Below are 23,660 nucleotides of genomic sequence, written 5' to 3'. Positions count from 1 at the left end.
CACAGCCCAGCATTGCTCCCACATCAGCAAATTCTGAGGTTTGTCTCCTTTTAAGGTGACCTACTGAGTTGTCACAGGAGATTCTCTCTGCTCTTGTCAGAGACATAAATAAAAGACAGTTCAAACTGGCCTACGACTCGGAGCTTTCTACTTGCCTGGGGTATTTTTCTTTTTAGCTGTTACAAGGAAACCTTCTCTCCAATGCAAATGGGAAAAGAGAACTCATCTGATAGCATAAAAAAGTCACCTCTAAAGATCAAATGTCATTAAATGACCAGGCAGTCTCATGCACACATTACATGCAGTATAAACAATTATGAACTGAATGTTTTGGCCTTCTGAGTTAACTCCTAGTTAAGTCCTGGCACAGGCATATCTTTATCTGTTTTAAGTTACACTGAGCAGGACTCCCGCTGCATCCTCTTATGGGATTCCCCTAGCTGGAAGATCCACCTGGAAGGAAGGAGATCCAGTATTATCTGCATCATGAGTTTAGCAAACGTGAAGTACAAGAAGAGTAAAAAATTGTGTAACCTCTAACAAGGTTAGAGTTGCTCAAAGAAGGGGGAAAAAGAGGTCAACTAGGTTGAATTTATTTGCAACACTATTCTCACAGGCCCACCCAATGCATGATCTTAATGTGTTGGGGCAAAAAAGCCTTCTGTATCCTAATATAAGTTGCACTGTGACACAAAGGCCTGAACATTGAAAAAACAACAGAAAGTGAGAATCTTAAAATCTTTACCTTGTTCATTGTTTCCTCCGTTAAGCAGGAGTTCATCGTTTTGCCTTTTCAATTCTGTTATATACTTAAAGGCTTGGTCCAGGATCATATTCTTGCTCTGCCAAAGAAAATCAACCATTTAAAAGTTTCACTGAAGGGTAAGAATTTGCCAGAAGAAAGTTAAAGCTTTGGTTTTATCACATATATGTGATACGTACCTTTTCAAAATTTAAAACTGCCACCATATTCAAAACTTCTACTGTTCCTCTTTCATTTAGTAAGTATTTATTGAGGCTCTGTTCTAGGCACTGGGGATGTAATAAACAAAAGGGACAAAGTTCCTGACCTTGAGGAATATTATTTATTTATGAGGAACTATTATATATTAATATCTATTTATATTTAGAAATAAAATCAGGTGGTGATAAATATTATGAAGAAAAATCAAGTAGGGTACTTCACTCTCTGTTAATCTAGTCACCTCCCTTGCCCGGTCCAGGTTTGAGTTTAGATGCATCTTTATCTAGGCACTCTTCCCTGGGCCTCTCTGTTCTGGCACTCTATATTTCCTTGGCTAGACGGTAGGTATTATTCCCCTCTTACTATGATATTTACTGTGTGCTTTATTATTCCAGATCACAGAAGGGCATAATGGATGGGAGCACAGATTCCCCCACTTAGCATTTCTATAACTTGGGAAAGTTAGTCTTTCTAAACCTCAGTTTTTCATTTGTAAAATGGGGATAATAAAAGTACGTACCTTGAAGGATGTGATAAGGATTAAAGTCTTTAATATAGAGAGAGCATATAACACTCTGAGAACACAGTTAGTGGGGTATGGAAAGTGCTTAATAATTGTTAGCTTCTTGTAGCTACTGTGTGTCAGGTCCTATGTTAAGTACTTCAAATGCATTATTTCTTGGACTCTTTAGAAGAACTATATTGTTATTCCTTATTTGTTCAGCTTTATTGAGGTATAATTGACAAATAAAATTGTAAGATATTAAAAAAATAATAGTAAAGTAGGGTAAGGAGGGGGCCAGAGAGATGGCAGAGGTTACTCTGTGCTGTGGACTGAATGTGTGTGTCCCCCCTACAATTCATGTTAAAGCCCTAATCCCTGATGTGATGGTATTTGAAGGTGGGGCCTTTGGGAGGTAATTAGGTCATGAGGGTAGATCCCTCATGGATGAGATCACTGCCCTTAGAAGAAAAGACAGGAGAGAGGTGATCATTCTCTCTGTCATGTGAGGACACAACCATGAAGAAAGCCCACATCAGGAACCGAACCTGCTGACACCTTGATCTTGGACTTCCAGCCTCCAGAACTGTGAGAAATACATTTCTGTTATTTAAGCTGCCCAGTCTATGGTAATTTTCTTATAGCAACCCAAACTGACCAAGACATTCTGCTACAATCTATTTCATATAGGGAGGTTGGGGAAGGCCTCTCTGTAAGGTGATATTTAAGCAAAAATCTGAAGGGAGTACAAGAAATCATGCCCTGTGGATATGTGGAGGAAGAAGGCTCAGGTATCAGGATCAGCAAGGACAAAGGTCCTCAGGCGGGGCTGAGTTTGGCATGTTGGAGGAATAGTAAGGAAGTGAGTGAGACTAGAGTCAAGTATATTGGGAACAGTGGGAGGAGAGAGGCCAGAGAGAGCCTTCAAGACCATGGAAAGATTTTAGATTTTAATGTTATTCTTTACTCTGTCAACCACAACTACAAACTATTCTAAATAGTAGGTTGAGATAACAATGTCACTTGATTGAGTTTTGGTGTCATGCTCCCAATATATTCCATTCCTAAGCTTTCTCAAAAAGATCATATTTTATGTCAAAGTTCCTGTATTCTTTACTTAAATTTTTAAAATTGAAAATATAATATATGCATATGGCAAAAAAAATGTAAATAATATGAAAAGATATATAATGAAAAGTACATTCTTTTTGACTTTAGCCCTCCAAACCCCTTTCCGGAGTCAACAACTGTAAGTTACTTATGTATCTTTCCAGAAATATTCTATGCCAATACATATATACATATATATGTATATGTGTATATATATATATATATATATATATAAATCTTTTTTTAAAAACCCAGATAGAAGGATACTATAAACAGTATGTTACATGGATGCAACTAGAGATTATCATACTAATTGAAGTAAGTCAAAAAGAGAAAGACAAATACCATATGATATCACTTATATGTGGAATCTAAAATACAGCACAAATGAACCTATCCACAAAACAGAGACAGACTCACAGACATAGAGATCAGACTTGTGGTTGCCAAGGGGGAGGCGGGGAGGGAGAGGGATGGACTGGGAGTTTGGGGTTGGTAGATGCAAACTATTACATTTAGAATGGATAAACAATAAGGTCCTACTGTACAGCACAGGGAACTATATCCAATCTCCTGGGATAAAACATAATGGAAAAGAATATTAAAAAAAAAAAGAATGTATATATGTGTATAACTGAGTCACTTTGCTATACAGCAGAGACTGTCACAACATTTTAAGTCAACTGTACTTCAACAAAAAAAAATTTTAAGTATGTTACATTATTTTGTTTTAATTTTCAAAAATATATTTTGGGGACTTCCCTGGTGGTGCGTGGTTAAGAATCCGCCTGCCAACGCAGAGAAACGTGTTCGATCCCTGGTCGGGAAAGATCCTACGTGCCGTGGAGCAACTAAGCCCGTGCGCCACAACTACTGAGCCTGCGCTCTAGAGTCCACGTGCCACAACTACTGAAGCCCGCATGCCTAGAGCCCATGCTCCACAACAAGAGAAGCCACCGCAGTGAGAAGCCTGCGCACCACAACAAAGAGTAGCCCCCATTTGCCGCAACTAGAGAAAGCCCACGTGCAGCAACAAAGACCCAGTGCAGCCAAAATTAAAATTAATTAATTAATTTAAAAAATATATTTGTATATCTTGGATGGTATGGTCATTTTATGGATCTTCGAATCCTTGAGCATGGTATATCTTTCCATCTGTTTGTGTTGTCTTTAATTTCCTTCATCAGTGTCTTATAATTTTCCAAGTACAGGTCTTTTACCTCCTTAGTTAGATTTATTCCTAGGTATTTTATTCTTTTTGATATGACTGTAAATGGGATTGTTTTCTTAATTTCTTTTTCAGATAGTTTGCTGTTAGTGTATAGAAACGTAACAGCTTTCTGTATATTAATTTGTATCCTGCAACTTTACTAAGTTCATTAATGAGTTCTAGTAGTTTCCTGGTGGCATCATTAGGATTTTCTATGAAGAGTACCATGTCATCTGCAAACAGTGACAGTTTTACTTCTTCCTTTCCAATTTGGATTCTTTCTATTTGCTTTTCTTATCTGATTTCTGTGGCCAGCACTTCCAGTACTATGAAGAGTAAAAGTGGCAAGAGTGGACATTCTTGTCTTGTTAGAGGAAATACTTTCAGCTTCTTACCATTGAATACGATAGTAGCTGTGGGCTGTCATATATGGCTTTATTATGCTGAGGTATGTTTTCTCTAAACCCACTTTGTTGAGAGTTTTTATCTTAAGTGGATGTTGAATTTTGTCAAAAGCTTTTTCTGCATCTATTGAGATGATTATATGATTTTTATTCTTCAATTTGTTAATATGGTGTAACACACTGATTGCTCTGCAGATAGTGAACCATCCTTGCATCCCAGGGATAAATCCTTCTTGACCATTGTTTATGATCCTTTTAATGTACTATTGAATTCAACTTGCTAACATTTTGTTGAGGATTTTTGCATCTATGTTCATCAGTGATACTGGCCTGTAATTTTTGTGCTCATGGATTGGAAGGACTAATATTGTTAAAATGAGCATACTACCCAAGGCAATCTACAGATTCAATGCAATCCCTATCAAAATACCAATGGCTTTTTTCACAGAACTAGAACAAATAATTTCAATATTTGTATGGAAACACAAAAGACCCCAAATAACCAGAACAATCTTGAAAAAGAAGAGCAAAGCTGGAGGTATCATGAGTGATTTCAAATTATACTACAAAGCTACAGTAATCAAAACAGTATGGTACTGGGACTTTCCTGGTGGTCCAGTGGTTAAGACTCCGTGCTTCCAATGCAGGGGATGTGGGTTTGATCCCTGGTCAGGGAACTAAGATCCCACATGCTGTGCGGTGCAGCAAAAAAAAACAAATAAACAAACAGTATGGTACTGTCATAAAAACAGACACATAGAGCAATGAAATAGAATAGACAGCCCAGAAATAAACCTATGCACTTATGGCCAATTAATCTATGACAAAGGAGGCAAGGATACTTTGGGGGAAAAGACAATCTCTTCATTAGGTGGTGCTGGGAAAACTGGACAGCTACATGTAAGAGAATGAAATTAAAACATTTTCTCAGACCATATACAAAAATAAACGCAAAATGGATTAAAGACCTAAATGTAAGACTGAAAACCATAAAACTCCTAGAAGAAAATATAGGCAGAACACTCTGACATAAATCGTAGCAATATTTTTTTGGATCTGTCTCCTCAGGCAAGGGAAACAATAGCAAAAATAAACAAAAGGGGCTACATCTAACAAAAACTAAGACAGTGTCCTTTCATAAAGCAAAAGTTGAGACAAAGGCAGAACCTGATAATGCCCACCTACTGCACAGTGAATGAAACTATCAACAGAACAAAAAGGCTGCCTACTGAATGGGAGAAGATATTTGCAAATGATATATCCAATAAGGAGTTAATATCCAAATATACAAAGAACTCATACAACTAAATATCAAAAACCAAACAACCCAATTGAAAAATGGGCAGAGGATCTGAATAGGCATTTTTCCAAAGAGGAAATGCAGATGGCCAACAGGCACATGAAAAGATGCTCAACATCATTATCAGGAGGGAAATGCAAATCAAAACTACAATGAGATATCACCTCCCACCTTTCAGAATGTCTGTTATCAAAAAGACAACAGGGATTTCCCTGGTAGTCCAGTGGGTAAAACTCCATGCTCCCAATGCAGGGGCCTGGGTTTGATCCCTGGTTGGGGAACTAGATCCCGCATGCATGCCACAACGAAGATCCTGTGTGCCGCAACTAAGACCTGGAGCAACCAAATAAATAAATAAATAATTTTAAAAAACAGAAAAAAACAAACAAACAAAACCCAAAAACAACAAATAAGAAGTGTTTGCGAGGATGTGAAGAAAAGGGAACCTTCATGTCCTGTTGACGAAAATGTAAATTGGTGCAGTCACTATGGAAAACAGTATGGAGACTTCTCAAAAAATTAAACATAGAATGACCATACAATCAAGCGATTCCACTCCTGGATATTTATCCAAAGAAAACAAAAACACTAATTCCCAAAGATATATGCATCCCTATGTTCACTGCAGCATTATATACAATAGCCAAGATATGGAAACAACCTAAGTCCTCATCAATAGATGAATGGATAAATAAGATGTGATATGTGTGTGTATATATCTATATCTATGCTATACTTTCTAAAGGCTGTATTTATTTTGTTTACCAGTCTATTACTGATAAATACTTAAGCTATGAAAGAGGAATTTTGGCTTTTTTATTCTTCAGCTTTTAAAAATGTTACAGTGAATGTTTAAGTTCTACCCAGTATTTACACTATTAAATATCTCCAGTACTTTATCCGATAGCTCTCTTCATGTAGGAGTCGGTGATTTAGGGTTTTGGTTCAGCAAGTTACAATTTTGGGTCCCTTAGGCTGGGTCCCATCAGAAATCCAGTATAACCCAGGAAACACTGTACTTTAGAGAAAGAAACTAAGATAGTGTCCTTTCTTAAAGCAAATGTCGAGACAAAGGCAGAACCTGATAATGCCCACCTACTGCTTCTCTACTGCAGATGGGGGTGGGGACATGCGGCAATAGTTAAGAAAATCTAAATCTATTCAGCTTCTGGAGACCAAATACTGACTTCCATTGCACATTCTAGGACACCAAGAAAGAGAAATGATTATGGTTTCCTTTCAGAGAAACTTGTAGGAATAAAAGCCAAGGGGAGGAACATTTTATTGGGCAAACACCAGTGCTTAGTGAGCAGCTACTACACATTGATATGTGGAGAAAGAAAAACAATCAGAAGACATAGTACCTGCCCTTAAGTTTGCTTGTGTGTTAAGGAAACAGAAAGTACCTTTTTAAAAAGACTAAAAAACACATTTATGCAAGACTAGGTACCATCTTGTAGGGGAGAATGAAAAGAAACTGAATTGTAAGACCTTGCTGAGAGAGACAGTGTTGTGAAGTGAACACATTGATCTGGCCCTCCCCACCAAAAGCCTGGGATGGTTTGGGACTGGGAAGCTCCAGCTACCCCAGAAGGTGGGGTGAGGCATGGGTTAAAACTGAGGGGACTGATAGAAAGATTCTTCTTTTGCAGTAATAAGAACCACACACACACACACACACACACACACACACACACACACACACACACATCCTATGCAGCTGGATGACTTCCCCTCTTCCCCAACCACAGGAGACAAGTTTATTTTCTGTGAAATTTGAACCAGAAGATTTCAGCCTCAAGGATACTTACTTGGCACAGAAGTGGACAAGATGAGGCTCCTAAACGAAAACAGGGAGGTAAAGTAAAATCCTGCCTTCTAAAGCATGAGACTCTCCAGCACCCCTTCCCCATCCCAGCTCCCAGAAGAATGGCAATGAGCCTTATAGTCCTTTTCCCAGCATTCCCACTCCTAGGTAGGGTGCTGAAGGATCCTTCTCCGGAAAATAAAAATTACTAGCTAACCCCAAAAGAAGAAATCTACAAATACTGATATTGTTTAGTTCAGCAACAATAACAGCAACATCAGCTCACTTGCCAGTCACTAGACAGGACCACCAAACCACAACCCTGTTCCATCAGCTTTTTAATGCCTCGTTCTCAAACATGAAAAAAACAGCTAAGGAATGTCTCCAAAAAGAAAGACAAAACATCAAAACAGAGGAGGGAAAAAGGAAATCAGAAGAAACAAAGACAATATAGAAAACAGAAGAAACATTTAAAAAAACCAAAACCCTATATAATATTCTCAAAGCTGAGATGATATTATATCCATAAAAAAAAGTCATGTATGAAAAGGAACAAAGAGAATAAGAAAAAAAGACTTGGAAATTAAAAATATAAGAGCTGAAATTAAAAACAGAAGAGTTGGGCTTCCCTGGTGGCGCAGTGGTTGAGAATCTGCCTGCCAATGCAAGGGACACAGGTTCAAGCCCTGGTCTGGGAAGATCCCACATGCTGCGGAGCAACTGGGCCCGTGAGCCACAACTACTGAGCCTGCGCGTCTGGAGCCTGTGCTCCGCAACAAGAGAGGCCGCGACAGTGAGAGGCCCGCGCACCGCGATGAAGAGTGGCCCCCACTCACTGCAACTAGAGAAAGCCCTCGCACAGAAACAAAGACCCAACACAGCCAAAAAAATAATTAATTAATTAATTTAAAAAAAACAAAAAAAACAGAAGAGTTGAAAGAAACCAACTAATTGAGATTGAAAAGGAAGGGTAGAGGGTTCCAGAAGTAAAGGTTCAAAGGAAAAATAGGGAAAATGGAAATTATGTGGCAATTTGACCATATAGAAACTGTAGTAAGAGACTGTTGGAGGTGTGGAAAGAATTAAAGATAGGCAGGTATATAGAAAATTGAGCAAATGAAAAACAATGAGGCAATTATTAACTCTAAAAAACCATTAATGGCAGGGAACAAAAATAATCATTCTGAGCACAGAAACAACTTAGGGAATTATCTGATCACAAGCAATTGGTGAAAGTATGAGTGGATTTCTTACCTGTTTCAGCGCAGGGGAGCATGGGATCAGCTCTCCTATTCTGTTTATCCCAGCATTGATTTTCTTCTTTCTATGCCTCTCCACTAGATAGAGGAAAAATTCATTTATCACACCTTACAGTACTACTGCCAAAGTGTCTCATTCTCCCTGGGTAAAGAAATTTTAGGTAAAGAAATCCCTAAGAAAGTCTTATCAAATAGTATCTACTGAGTACAAATAACTACAATAAGATTTCTAAGAATGTCATATTCTAGGTCTAGTGTTATGGAAATCAATATAAGCCATACCATTTATTAGGATTTAAAATAATGGAATCTATAATAATTAAATTCAAATTATAAACACAAAGTGCTAATACTACATTACTCTTAGGCCATTATTATATTTCAAGTAATTATTAGAGAGTTTAACGATAACTAAATTACAAGAACCCACTAGCTATGTTACTAGAAAGCTGCTTCTTTATAGCAAATGGGCAAGTTAGACCTTTCTAGACAGATTAAAGAACTTTAACACACCTTTTAGGCTGACTAGAAGGCATTTTTGGAATAGAAACGGCTATTAGTTGTGACTTAAAATAGACAAGAAAAGGCACTGGTTTATTTTTTTCTATGGGGTCTGTGCTGTTCACTTTGGCCCATCTAAGAAGCTGAACAACTGACAACTTCTCAATTAACTGAGAAATGTTCCAGGCTTACGTGCTACAACTTTAAAAGTTGTATGAAAGGGGCAAGAAGATACAAGAGATGATCTAAACAGTTTTTCTATAAGACACTGTAAATAGAAAAATCAGTCTACTTTCTGTTAGTTTTCTAAAACCTTCCATTTAACAAAGGACTTCAGCGCTTCTAAGAGGATGATCTTTCAGATATAGCATAAGTAGGTCTTGTTTTTCAAAATATATACTTTTTGCTTCATAATCTAGCAGTAAGAACATCCTTTCAATGACATCCATTTACTCTCTCTTAATAAATTACCATCAGGACATATTTATGGTCCCATGTGACATTTGATTCCAATAAAAAGATTTAGTTCATATGGCCAAAAAAATTAGATTTATTGATGTGGCCAAAAAAAAAAAAACCCACAAAGCAATAAAGTATAGCTCACCTTTCTTCTGAATTCTCTAACAATAGTATTTGCTGTTATCTAAGAGCATATTTTTTAATGTGTGTAGATAAAACAACAAGAACAACAACATTAAGACTCTATCCACAGTGATAAAAGGGAATTCAAAGGTAGTAAACTCCCATTCTGAGGAACAGCAATGTCCTACCAGTGTTCAACACATCTTTCCATAGATAAAGTTTTCCCCAGGGTCCTTTCCTTAGGGAAGGGAAGAGATTATTTATAGAGTAATAGAAATTGAGTCTAAAATATATATTTTTAGATCTGACTGTAGTCCCTGATGGAAAATAAAATGATAAAAATGTACCAAATTGTCAACGTATGCACAATTACTTCTATAAATGTTTACCTGGCTGTGGCCTATAATTTTGATGTTTGAGATAAAAATCAAATATTTCTTTCTACGTTTCTTCTTATAATTGAGAACTCCACAGCTTAATTTAAGACCGTTCACATTTCAAGTACCTTTAAGATCTACAGCGTGCTCCCCATTTCTTCCCTACTCCTGTAGGCAGCTAGCCCACTCTAGAATTTCTGCAGAGGTACATACGCTTCACTCTTTTCAGGAAGAGTATTTCTGGAATTCCTCAGCGGGTGAAATCACTTAAAACACTAGCACCAGGGGTATATTAATCCTTAAATTATTTAATGGACTGTGAATCAGAAAATGATAAGCCATCTTCATGAGACTTAGGGAGTATTTTGTCAACTAAAAACAATATAGAACAAATTATTTTGTATAAAATAAATAAGATACAAGGGTATATTGTACAACACAGGGAATACAGTCAATATTTTATAATAACTATAAATGGAATATAACCTTTAAAAGTTTGAATCACCATGTCATACACCTGTAATTTATATAACATTGCACAACTATACTTCAATATAAAAAATGCAAAAAAAAAAAAATAACCCAAACAATAAAGGAACACTTTCCTAAAATGTAATAATGATTCTGTGCTTATAACATAAAACACAATCAACTGCAGTATAATTTCATTTTGAATGCAAAAAATGCTAACAAATAAAACTTAAATTGCTGTTTCTACCTGCATTGTGTGTCTCCCGATTTTTCTTTCTGAAACAAAAAGTACAGATAAAAGGAACATGAAAATAATAGGAAAACATTTTACTTTATATTTTGAGAGCCATAAAAATTAATTTTATGAATTTGTATTTGTTGTATCAATGAGAAGCCATTTGAAGGAAAATTTTCTTAATAATATATTATGGTATAAAAACCTAACTGCAGATACATCAATATAAACTTAGAATTCACAATTTCTCTAAGTAACTACAATTCTCCATTTTTCCATACCCAGAAGTCATTGGTTGGGAAGTAAGTCAATCATGGAAAATCTTACCTATTTGAAAAATGTACTTAAGGGGCTAGTCAGCTCTCTAAGTGATGTGCCAAGTACAGCTGCCCCTTGAACTACATGGGTTTGAACTACACGGATCCACTTATACTTGTATTTTCTTCAATTGTAAATACTACAGTACCACAGGATCCGCAGTTGGTTGAATCCATGGATATGGAACCGTGGATATGGAGAACTGTGAATAGGAGGTCTGGCTATACCCCTAACTACACGCTGTTCAAGGGTCAACTGTCGGTGATTTCTTTTTTTTTATAAATTTATTTTATTTTTATTTATTTATTTTTGTCTGCGTTGGGTCTTCATTGCTGCACGCAGGCTTTTTCTAGTTGCGGTGAGTGGGGGCTACTCTCTGTTGCAGTGTGTGGGCTTCTCATTGCAGTGGCTTCTCTTGTCGTGGAGCACGGGCTCTAGGTGCACGGGCTTCAGTAGTTGTGGCTCGTGGGCTCAGTAGTTGTGGCACACAGGCTTAGTTGCTCTGGGGCATGTGGGATCTTCCCAGACCAGGGCTTGAACCCATGTCCCCTGCATTGGCAGGTGGATTCTTAACCACTGCGCCACCAGGAAAGTCCCTGTAGGTGATTTCTGATGTTTGCTCTGGCACCTGGACAGGGGTAGGGATGAGTATGTACAGAAGACAAGCAATGGTACAGAAGAACCTTGTAATCCCCAGGGAGGGAAGTGTGGTAGTCACTAGCACTCATGCACTAACAACTGGCATCTGAGCCATCTTTTGCATTTATGTACCTTAGGTTATCCAAACTCTTACATTTTCTTAAAAGCTAATGTACTAAAAACACCAATTTTCCCTTTTATGTACAATTACTCAATACATAAGAATTCTCTAACAGCTATTTGGTAAGGAAAGAAAATAATGATTTTAATATTTAATAATGGAAGCATTGGCCATGCAATTCTAAGCAGAAACATCGCCCAAAATGCTAGAAATTTTGAAGGAGGTATTATACAAAGAACCAGAACTAATATTGTACTAATGTGCATATTGGCATTAATGGTTTGTAATGTCACAAAATGTCTATTCAAACTGACTGCAGCCTAAGTGAACTTAGTATCCACCACAAAGACTAATATTGAATGCAAGTAAAAATTTCAGGAGAAACTAAACATTTAGCATAGATTAGGTATTATACTATTTTAACTACTGATAGTCATTTTATTTCTTACACTGCTAGTAGAATTTAAAGGACAGGTACATTTTAATTATGTACCCCTTTCAGTAAATCTATTTATATTTATCCACACCTATTTTTGAAGAGTAATGGTTTTCTAGGCATCCAAATGAAAGTCCCCTAAAGGACTACCTATTTAGCAAAGTGGGGACTAATTCTGCCTCTTATCTGCCAAACTATATTATTTTTGGACTGTGTCTTCATACCTGTGCTGCTTTTTTGTAGGAGTCTCATTCTCTGTCATTTCTGGCATGGTTACAATGATAGGAACCTACAAGGCATGGAAAGACATGTCAGAAAGTCTAAAGGCATTCTAGTATCTTGGAGAAACTGATTAATAGCAATTTGGTTTGAATACCAAGATGCTAAGAAATAAAAGTGACATCATGAAAAAGCACTGGATTAGGAGTTGTAGATAAGTATAAGAAGATAGGACAAAAAATATTATAACCAGCAGGTAGAGAACATGGGGAATGTCAAATGTGAGGTATAGCCAGAAAGTGCTTGAGAAGATTGGAGGAGAGAAAGGTCATTATAGGTTTGGAAATCAAGAAAAGCCTAAAGGGGGTGTAGATTTGAGCAAGACCTAGAAAGACAGGTAAAACACACTAGAGTTGGGAGAGTATGTTCTTTGTTCATGATACAAAATTTAAAACAATGGTCCTCCTCTCTGAACGCAGAAAAAACGAAAGTGACAAGTACACAAATATATAATATTCCATACATGGAAGCAAGCATTCATTCATTTATTCATTCACTCATTTGCCAGGCTTCTTTCATTTCAAACTGCTAGAAGTCTTAAACATTACCACTTGAGAATCATTAAAATCTGAGTTTGAGTATGAAAATTCTATTTATATTTAAAATATCATGATACTAAAGAATACATGTACAATATGGAAATATACACCTATGCCAAAAAAGCCTGAAAGCAAATACATTAAAATATTAATCACATTTATATAAGGCCAGGAATATTATAGGTGACTTCTTTCTCTTTTCTGATTTTTAAGAATTTTGTAATGACAACCCTAATGCTTTTAAATCCCAGGGATTGACAACTTTTCAAAAGAGGTCTGTCAAGTTGGGATACCTGTTCTGATACACTGGAGGAGGTTGCAAGAGCAGTTTCCTATTTTCTCTTTGAGAGAGAAAGAAGGCAGCAAGTAAGGAACCGAAGCCAGCGTGAGTTTAAAATCTGGTTCTGCCATTTCCCAGCTGTGAGGTCCTGGGCAAGTTATGTAACGTCTTGGAACCTCAGATGCTTCATCTCGAAAGTGGATCATAATCACAGTATCTAGATTATTGGGCTGTTTCAAGAAAGGAATGATGAAATAATGCAGGGAGAGGACAACAGCATGGTGCCTAGCTGTAGTAAGAATTTAATCAACATTAGCCATGGATATTAATGAGGTATTTCAGGTTAAGGCTTTAGCTCTAGAAAGGAGGGAGAAGGGTCCTGGGAAAGAAGGAGAAGTAGATGCAGACAAGGTGCTGACAGAAAAGTACTAACTGAAGCAGCCTGAGGAGAAATGTGTGCTCTAGACCCATTTCCAGCAGCTTATTCCACCTTCTCCCTAACATTTATGAAGGTCCAGATCAGCCCAAAAAACAAGTTCACATTAGATAACCATAGAGTGACAATGTGGGACACGTGAGTAAATAAATCAATCCCTGTCACCTTTCTCACCCAAGGGCTTGCAGAATTTCTTCACTTTTGATTCCTGGCTTCCAACGCCTCCCGTTTCTGATCCAAATCTATCATCTTCTGCCAGAAGATGGTCTATAAGTTATGTTTTCTTCTTACTACACAAGAGAAAAATCAGTGAATGTTTATAGGTTTCCATTAGCAGCATGGAAAACAAGGACTAGCAACCTAGAGCAGGCAGGCAGATTTTCCGTGGCATACAGGATGATCCTGAATTCTCCCCACCTCTCAAATGTTAATGAACCTGGTTGCTTTCAAAAGTCACTTCCCCGTGGGTTGTGAGTGCTCCACCCTGCACAAAGATGGTAGCACAGCAGCCATTGGACAGTCTCCAGGAGGTGATTCTCCCCTTTCTCATGCACGCTCAGTTTTCCTTGCCCTCCGCTGTCCTCAATTCTAAAATGATCTTTCCTTCAATCTCCTACTTCCCCATTCTCTCTTGTGCAAATGACTGAAAACTTACTCAAGGACCTACCACTCAGGCACCAGGAAGATAGCCCTCAGATCTGCGCATTGTCTGTGCTCTTAAAAAAATGCAAATATGGTGGGGGGGGGGGGGAATTCCCTGGTGATCCAGTGGTTAGGACTCGGAGCTTTCACTGCCAGGGCCTGGGTTCAGTCCCTGGTTGGGGAACGAAGAGCCCACAAGCCTTGCAGCATGGCCAAAAAAAAAAAGCAGATATATGGGGGCTTCAACCCAGACAAATGAGAAGTGCTAGGTAGGGCCCAGGAATCTGTATTTTCAACAAGGTCTCTGGGTGATTTTTTTCTTTTTCTTTTCTTCTTCTTCTTCTTTTTTTTTTTTTTTTTTTTTGGACAAACTTAGCTCCTCTTTAGGGCAATATTTCCTAAACATTCCTGATAATCTGAAGGTACTAGTTTAAAAATACAGATTCTCAGCCCATCTCAGACCCACTGAATCAGTCTCTAAGGAAGGAATTCAAATCTCTAAGGGAGGGACCTGAAATTTAATGAGTGCCCCCAGGTGGTTCTTATCAGGACAATTTGAAAGCACAGGCAGATATCTTGGTGAAATTTCAGGGACCTGACCAATACTCTACTGTAGGAGAGATTGTTTGGGATGTGGTATGAGAGCTGACCAGATAATTTTACCTATAAACCAGTAAGGTCAGATTTGCCTCATACCCACATGAGTCAGCATTTGGTCATTAATATCACAGTTCCAGTTGTTCCCCTGTAGCCCTTTTGCAAGTTTGCAGATTCATGTTACAATTAAGATACATGAAGTAAAAGTTTTAATTTTTTTTAACAGCTAGAATCTTAAAGTAAATGACACTAGAGGCCTATCACATAAGTAAACACATTCAATAAACTTCACTGTGGTGAAAGCCAGTAGTTTACTGAAAGAGGAATATAACGGCAAATCAAAATCATCCAGTTTACCAAATGTCACTATAAATATCCATCTCAAAGCACATTTTAACCAATTCAATTAATCTAATTCAGTGCAAAATCATTTCCATGTCCATTACCTCCTGATATTAAAATTGCATTCCTGACACTGAAAAAAAACATTTACTGGAATGAAGAACTATATAATATTGTCATAAATCCTTGTCCACTTATTAATTAACCTACTAATAAGGAAATGGCACTTTTAATACAATATTTATGTAACTAAATACAAATATACCCTTTAAAATATTTAAAGTGCCATGAATTTTTGAAAATTGTCCAAACGTTACATTAGTAATCTATGGATTATTATTTTTCACGGTAAGAAAGAATTATTTCTGAAATTAGTCAAACCCAGTGGTTCTCAAAGTGTGGCCTTCAGATCACCTGCATCAAAATCACATCTTTTAAAACTTTTTTCCCCCTCAGGGTAAAGCTTACATATTAGCAAAATGCACAGATTTTAGTGTAACATTCAGAGAGTTCTGACAAATGCATACACCTGTGTGACACAACCCCTGGCAAGGTACGGAACATTATTATCATCAGAGAAAGTTCTCTCATGACCCTTCCTAATCAGTCCCTTCCCCCTACTCCCAGGGAGGTGACCAGCCTTCTCATTTTTTTCACCACAGAGCTTTATAATGTATTAACTGAGAATGCTACTGTTTCAAACTTTTACTCAACATGTTGTTAAAATTCATTTGTAGTTTGTTCCTCTTTACTCCTGAGTACGAATATATAATTGTGTGTGAATTTACAACCCAATTTGTTCATTCACTTTTCTGTTCACGGACACCTGGATTGCTTCCATGTTTTGGCTACTATGAATAAAGCTGCTACCCAAGAACACTGCTGTGTAAGTCTCTTTGTGGATACAGTCTTTCATTTCTCTTGGTAAATACCTACAAGTATAATTGTTTATCATGTCCCCTGAAGTTCCACTCCTAGGTATTTACCCAAGAGAAATGAAAGATTCTATCCACAAAAAGCCTAATACAAAGAACATCTGTCACACTTTCTCCAGAGTGGTAGTACCGTTTTGCACCGCCCACGATGTAGAATTGCTGGTTGCTCCACAGCCTCGCCAGTACTGGGTTTTGTCAGCCTGTTAATTTTAGCCATGCTGGTGAGTATATAGCAGTATCCCATTCTAGTTTAATTTGCCCTTCTTCATGACTAATGATATTGAATGCTTTTTTTTTTTTTTTTTGCTGCGTCATGCAGCTTGCGGGATCTTAGTTCCCCAACCAGGGATCCAGCCCATGCCCCCTGCAGTGGAAGCATAGAGTCCGAACCACTTGACCGCCACGGAATTCCCTTGAATGCTTTTTATGTGCCTATTAAGACCATTTGTAGATCTTCTTTTGTCTGTTCATATCTTTAACCAGTTTTTTAATTGGACTGTTCATCTTTTTATTATTGATTTATAGGAAGTCTTTATATATTCTGAGTTATTAACTGACATATCTTCTGGACACCTGTCCTTTGTCTGAAATACATTTTGCAAATACTTTCTCCTATTACGTGGCTTGCCTGTGCTTTTTCTGATTTTCTTTTTTTTCTCTCTTCAAGTTCATTGATTCTCTGATTTGATTTGACTTGATTGATTGATTTTTTGGCCCTACCTCAGGGCACGTGGGACCTTAGTTCCCCACCCAGGGATGGAACCCGCGCCCCCTGCAGAGGAAGCAAGGAGTCTTAACCACTGGACCACCAGGGAAGTCCCTGCCTATGCGTTTTCTTAACTGTGCCTTTTGGTGAGCAAAAGTTCTTGATGAAATATAACATCAATTTTTCTTATCAAATTTTTCTTTTATGATTATTTCTTTTTGTGTCCTGTCCAAAAAGCCTTTACCCATCCCAAAGATATTCTCCTATGGTTGCTTCTAGAAAGTTTATCATTAATTATAAATTAATTACTAATTAATTATAATATTTAGGTCAATGATCCATATTATTTATGGCATGAGGTAGGGGTCAAAGTTCTTTGTTTTTCATATGGATATTTAGTTGTTCCGACACCATTGCTTGAAAAGATTTCCTTTCTTCAATGGCACCTTTGTTAAAAGTCAAATATCTGTAACAGTGCAGTTCCGTTTCTAGGCTCTCTATTCTGTTGCTCTGTATTCTGATCTATCTTTATATTATTACCACACAGTCTTGATTAAGCTTATGTTTAAAATATAGATTCCTACACCCCACCCCAGACGTAATGTATCAGAATCTTGGGAGGGAGAGGTTCAGGAATATGCAGTTCTAACAAGCTTCCTAGCTGATTCTTATACACCCCGAAGTTAGAAAGTATTACATTACTTTAAAACCCCTTTCTCTAAAACTGATACAAATTGGTGAGCTTATAAATTAGGGTCCACTTGGAAAGACCAGTGAACCTGAGCTCTGTCTCAGATTTGCTACTCAATAGCTATATTCCATTTTATTTACCATAATCCAGGGCCTAAGTTTTTTCATGTGTAAAAGAAGAGGGTAGGTCTAGACTCAACTGTTCAAGTATGGATTGAGTACGTACACTGCCTAGCAATTGCAAGAAATAAAGATGAATACAGTCTAGATCAGGGCTTTCCAAAAAAGCTTTGTGCAGTGGAAAATCCACTTTCCGTATGGTCACCACTAGTCACACGTGGCTATTAAGTGCTTGAAATGGGGCGAGACCATGGAATTAAATTTTTCATTTTATATATTTTTAAGTAATTTAAATAGCTACTTGTGGCTAGTGGCTACTGTACTGGACAACACAGGGAATGTAAAAAATAAGTTAAAAGGTGAAAGATGAATTAAAAGATTGGTTAATGAATGTCAGCTTCCTGGTTTTGGTATTGTCCTACAGTTATAAAAGATGTCACCTTTGGGTGAAGCGGGGTGAAGAGCACATGGACTCTTTGTACTGTGTTTGTATCTTCCTTTGAGTCTATAAGTATTTTAAAAATAAGAAAGTTTTTAAAAGCAAATTTAGGGAATTCCCTGGTGGTCCAGTGGTTAGGACTCCACACATTCACTGCCGAGTGCCGGGGGTGTGGAGGGCAGAAAGAGAACCTGGACCAGACTGTAAAGTGATTTTCTATGCCTAGTGAATGTGTTCAGATTTTATCTTAAAATCAGTGGTTCTTGAATAGCAATCCAAGAAGCTAGCCTAGCACCACTGGCCTGAAGTAAAATGAAGTCCCCCGGTCTACAGTAAAATAGAAAAAAGGACAATGCAGTTAGGATATTTTTTCTTTTTTATTGGTAATATAACTTACATACAATAAGTCACTAACTTAAGTTCACTGCTCCATGCTTTTTTGCAGGCCACGGCAGCGAAAGCCCGTGATCCTAACCACTAGGCCACCAGGGAACTCCTCATGCATTTTTATACATGAATACAACCATGTAACCACCACTCTGATCAATATATAGAACATTACCAGCATCTCAAAAGGCTCTTTCAAGATCACTGCCACTTAATTCCCTGAAGTTTCTTTTAAAAATATATATTCAGGGATTTCCCTGGCAGTCTGGTGGTTAAGACTTCGCCTTCCAATGCAGGGGGTGCAGGCTCGATCCCTGGTCGGGGAGCTAAGATCCCACATGCCTTGTGGCCAGAAAACCAAAACATAAAACAGAAGCAATACTGTAACAAATTCAATAAAGACTTTAAAAATGGTCCATATCAAAAATTAAAAATTAAAAAAAATATATATATATATATATATTCAAAGAAGAATATATATTTCCAAAGAAGACATACAAATGACCAACAGGTATGTGAAAAGATGCTCAACATCATTAATCATCAGGTAAATGCAAATCAAAACCACAAAGAGCTCTCACTTCACACCTGTTAAAATGGCTATTATCAAAAAGTCAAAAGATAAGTGTTGGTGAGGGTGTGGAGAAAAGGGAACCCTCTTGCACTGTTGTTGGTGGGAACATAAACTGGTACAGCCATTATGGAAAACAGCATGGAGGTTCCTCAAAAAATTAAAAATAGAACTACCATATGTTCCAGCATCACACTTCTGGGTATATATCCAAAGGAAATAAATCACTATCTCAAAGAAATCTCTGTACTCTAGTCATTGCCGCATCATCCACAGTAGCCAAGATATGGAAACAACCTAAGTGTCCATTGACAGATGAATGGGTAAAGAAAATACTGTACTATATGAATGTATTATTTTGTATATTGTATGTGATATATATATATGTGTATGTATATATCATTTGGCCTTAAAAAAAGGGAAATCCTGACACTTGTAACAACATGGATCAGCCTGAAGGACATTATGCTAAATGAAATAAGCCAGACACAGACAAACAAACACTGTATGATCTCACTTACATGTGGAAACTAAAAAAGTCGAACTCATAGTAACAGAGGGTAAAATTGTTGTTACCAGGGGCCAGGGGGTGGAGGAAATGGTCAAAGTGTACAATCAGTTATACATTGAAAAAGTTCTGAAGACCTAATGTACAGCATGGTGACTATAGTTAATATAAGGTATTGTATATTTGAAATTTGCTGAGAGAAAATCTTAATTGTTCTCACCACAAACGGTAGCTATGTGAGGTGACGGATGTGTTAATTAACTTGACTGTGGTAATCATTTCACAATGTATACTTATATCAAAGCATTATTTTATACACCTTAAATATATGTAATTTTTATTTGTCAATCATACCTCAATAAAGCTGGAAAAAATATATGTATATATTCAGAAGTGTGCTACTACCTCATACATTGCTGGCGGGAATGTAAAATGGTGTGGTCACTTTGGAAAACAGTCTGGCAGTTCCTCAAATAGTTAAACACAGAGTTGCCATATAATCCAGCAATTCCACCTAGGTATATACCCAAGAGAATTGAAAACACATGTTCACACAAAAACTTGTACATGGATATTTGTAGCAGCAATGTTCATAATAGTTTAAGAGTTGGAACAAGCGAAATGTCCTCAAATGACAAATAAATAAAATGTGATATATCCACACAATGGAATATTATTCAGCAATAAAAAGACATGAAGTACTGATACATGCTACAGCATGGGTGATCCTTTATATTATAAACATTATATTAAATGAAAGAAGTCTGACACAAAATGTCACATATTGCGACCTTTATATATTCCATTTATAAGAAATGTCCATAACAGGTAAACCCATAGAGAAAGAAAGTGGTTGCCAGGGGCTGAGAAGGATGGGGAGTGAATGCTAATGAGGAAGGTGGGGGGGGGGGGGGAGGTGGTCTTTGGGGGATGATGAAATGTTCTAAAATTAGATAATGGTGATGGTTGCACAACTCCGTAAACATACTAAAAACCACTGAATTACTCTTTAAATGGTAAACTTCATGGTATGTGAATTATATCTCAATCAAGATCTTAAATAAAAAAAAAACTGTTTGATAGAAGTCTCTTTGGGTAATTTGAAACTCTCCACCCATTCATCTTTTTCATCACTTTGTACATCTGCTTTCTTTCAGCATATAATTTCAAAATTCTACTTAGTCACCAGTCATCTGCGATTTCCCCAATACAGGGAAAATGTGAAGCCACCAAAAAGTACTGGCATTTATTTAAGAGAAGATTTAGTTTAACTTTCAGTGGCAAGTTGCATTTTCTTCCCACCAAGAAGCAATTTAGTGGTAAAGGTTAATTTTAATTGTGTCTTTAGATATTATGAAGAGGAAAACCTAATTCTTATAAAAATTTCAAGTTGGAATTAAAGTGTCTTAATTGAAAATATTTTATGGCACATTGCTTAAACATCATTTGTCCATGGGTTGAGAAAGATCTTTTCAATCTCTGTATTCGTCTTGCTGCTGTTGAACGCATTCCTAAGCATTTTACAATTACTTAAAATGTTTTAAGAGTGGCTACGTAGATACGCAATCTTAAAATATGTTCCATTTCTTTATATGAGATCTATAATAAATCCTTAGTCCTCTCCAATCAAAATGATTTACACTACTGAACTAGAATATGATCCACAGAAATTACAACACAATTAAGCATTAATTCTTGGTCTGGGTCACAGTCATTAAAATGTTAGACCATAGGCAATGCTATGTTCTGTTTTTTACTTAAGGTGGGCATTTCTCCATGTCATTCAAAATTGTGATTACAGCATTTATGTTTAGCATCTTGGATATACGTACGCTATCCTCTTATTTAGCGCTTTGAGGCATCTTTGCTCTCTGTATTTTGCTAGATGAGCTACTATTTGCATTTATCTTCTCCAGCATTTTAGGTTAATAACCTCCTACCTGGTCTACGGGGTTCAACTCATTAAATATTGAAATCTGGCATGTGTGTATTAACAGGGGGAATAGCACAGGGGTGCTTTTCACACCCAAAAGAATCCTTCCTCTATACACGTGGTTTCAGCAGCTGCTCTCCATCTTGGTGGGAACTTGAGGAACTGTTTATGAGTGTGCTGTGTTGTCTTCTGCTTTCTCTAACTGCTATCAGAAGTTCTAATTTTCTCTGCCGTTAAAGAAATACTACGTCCTTTAACGATGTCTGCTGGCTCCCACCATCATGTTGGGTGCAATCAGTCATGGAGTTTTCATAAATGCCAATCTTGAGATGCTATGACATATATAGGAATATGAAATAATGAAGTCCTGCTTTTACTGTGCAGTTGAGTGAAACTATATTTCAAGAAAAAGAAATAAGCCAAGGGCATAGTAATTTGCTGAATGCAGTTTTAAATTTTTATTTTTAAGCTACACAAGTAACCTGTTTGTATAAAAAACCTGTTTTTATTGAGATATAATTGACATATAACATTATATTAGTTTCAGGTATACAACATAATGATTTGATATTTGCATATATTGCAAAATGCTCACCGCAATAAGTCTAGATAACATCCGTCACCACACAGAGTTACAAAATTTTTTCTTGTGATGAGAAGTTTTAACATCTACTCTCTTAGCAACTTCCAAATATTCAATACAGTATTACTTTAAAAATCATTTCTGAAGAGTCTAGAAATGTACAAAGTTAAATGGGAAAGTTATTTAGCTCTATAATTGCACTCTTCAGGAATAACCACTGTAAACAGCTCGGCATTTTTTTAGACCTTTTCCTTGCTCTTGCCCATACAAACTACAAATATTGATACTTCTGGCTCAGAAACTATATCATAATTGAATTCAAAGAGAACTCCATGCTTTCAGGCTTTTTTTTTTTTTTTTTTTAATTCAGTTGCAAAAATAATCCTTGCTCTTTGTAAAAATTTTGAACAGCACAGATGTACATGAAGTACCAGTGCCCTTCTGCTCTTAACAGTCTGGTGGTATCAATTCCAGATATTTTTCCTATGTATGTCCAAGCAATTATTTATGTACATATTAGTAACTGTTAGACTGAAAGAGCAGGACACATAAAATGCAAATAGTATAAAATATCTTCCAGCCCCAGTTCAAATCTCCTCTGTTGGGTGATCCTGCTCCTTGGATAAAATTTAGGGCAGATCCCATGACTCTACTGGTCACAATGACATAATAAAACTCCTCCAGTCATTTCTAGGCACAAAATAAGCCATTGGGAATGTATCAGTACAGCTCCTTTAATGGAGGTAATGCCTCCCGCCACACGATCTCTTGCACTCTCCCCACCTGCCTTCTGCCTCTGTCCTTAACAGCCCCAGTCTCTTTCTGCTGAGGTGCCCTTGCCCCTGTCAGGAAGGCCTGTAGCACAGTGACCAGACCAGCTCCCTCCTGACATAACGTGGACCCATACCTGGTCCACAGAAACACATACCTCTTTAATGCAACAACTCCTAGAAATCTACCGCAAGTATGTATGTGGCAGAAGACATTTATTCAAGGATATGCAAGTAACAAAAGACACGGAAATGCTCATCAAAAGGAGACTGATTAAATATGTCACAGTATCATGCTGAACCCCTGAAACTGCCCATATGCGATATTTTCTGCCTCTAGAAACTACAGTTTCAGATGGTTCAACCTAACAGCTCCACCCGTACAATGTAGTTATATGTACTGATAGTCAAATTTATTTATTTATCTATTTATTTATTTACCTATTTATTTGTTACGGGCTGTATTGTATCTCCCCCAAATTCACATGTTGAAGTCCTAATGCCCAATACTTCAGAATGTGACTGTACTTGAGGATAGGATCTTTAAAGAGGTAATTAAGTTAAAATGGGGTCATTAGGGTAGGCCCTAATCCAAGATGACTGGTGTCCTTATAAGAAAAGGAGATTAGAATGCAGACCACACAGACATAGGGAGGACCACGTGAGG

At 37.1% G+C, this 23,660-nt stretch overlaps 1 protein-coding gene across 3 annotated transcripts in view; it reads right to left on the bottom strand.

Moving 5' to 3' along the window:
• USF3 (upstream transcription factor family member 3) overlaps positions 1 to 23,660 on the bottom strand; it is a 44,756-nt gene that overhangs the window by 9,393 nt on the left and 11,703 nt on the right. Inside the window, exons 2-6 of one of the 3 annotated variants that reach the window (XM_068546734.1) lie at positions 13,936 to 14,060; positions 12,461 to 12,525; positions 10,735 to 10,763; positions 8,552 to 8,634; positions 746 to 842 (exon numbers count right to left, since the gene is read on the bottom strand). In XM_068546734.1, coding sequence (XP_068402835.1) covers positions 746 to 842; positions 8,552 to 8,634; positions 10,735 to 10,763; positions 12,461 to 12,507 — 256 coding nt within the window. In that variant the 5' untranslated portion in view covers positions 12,508 to 12,525; positions 13,936 to 14,060. The remainder of the gene's footprint in view (positions 1 to 745; positions 843 to 8,551; positions 8,635 to 10,734; positions 10,764 to 12,460; positions 12,526 to 13,935; positions 14,061 to 23,660) is intronic. The other 2 variants (XM_068546732.1, XM_068546735.1) reach the window with 2 other exon arrangements.

The sequence above is a fragment of the Eschrichtius robustus genome, chromosome 6, assembly GCF_028021215.1.
Source record: "Eschrichtius robustus isolate mEscRob2 chromosome 6, mEscRob2.pri, whole genome shotgun sequence".
NCBI classification, from domain to species: domain Eukaryota; kingdom Metazoa; phylum Chordata; class Mammalia; order Artiodactyla; family Eschrichtiidae; genus Eschrichtius; species Eschrichtius robustus.
This window is presented reverse-complemented; position numbering and strand designations above follow the sequence as displayed.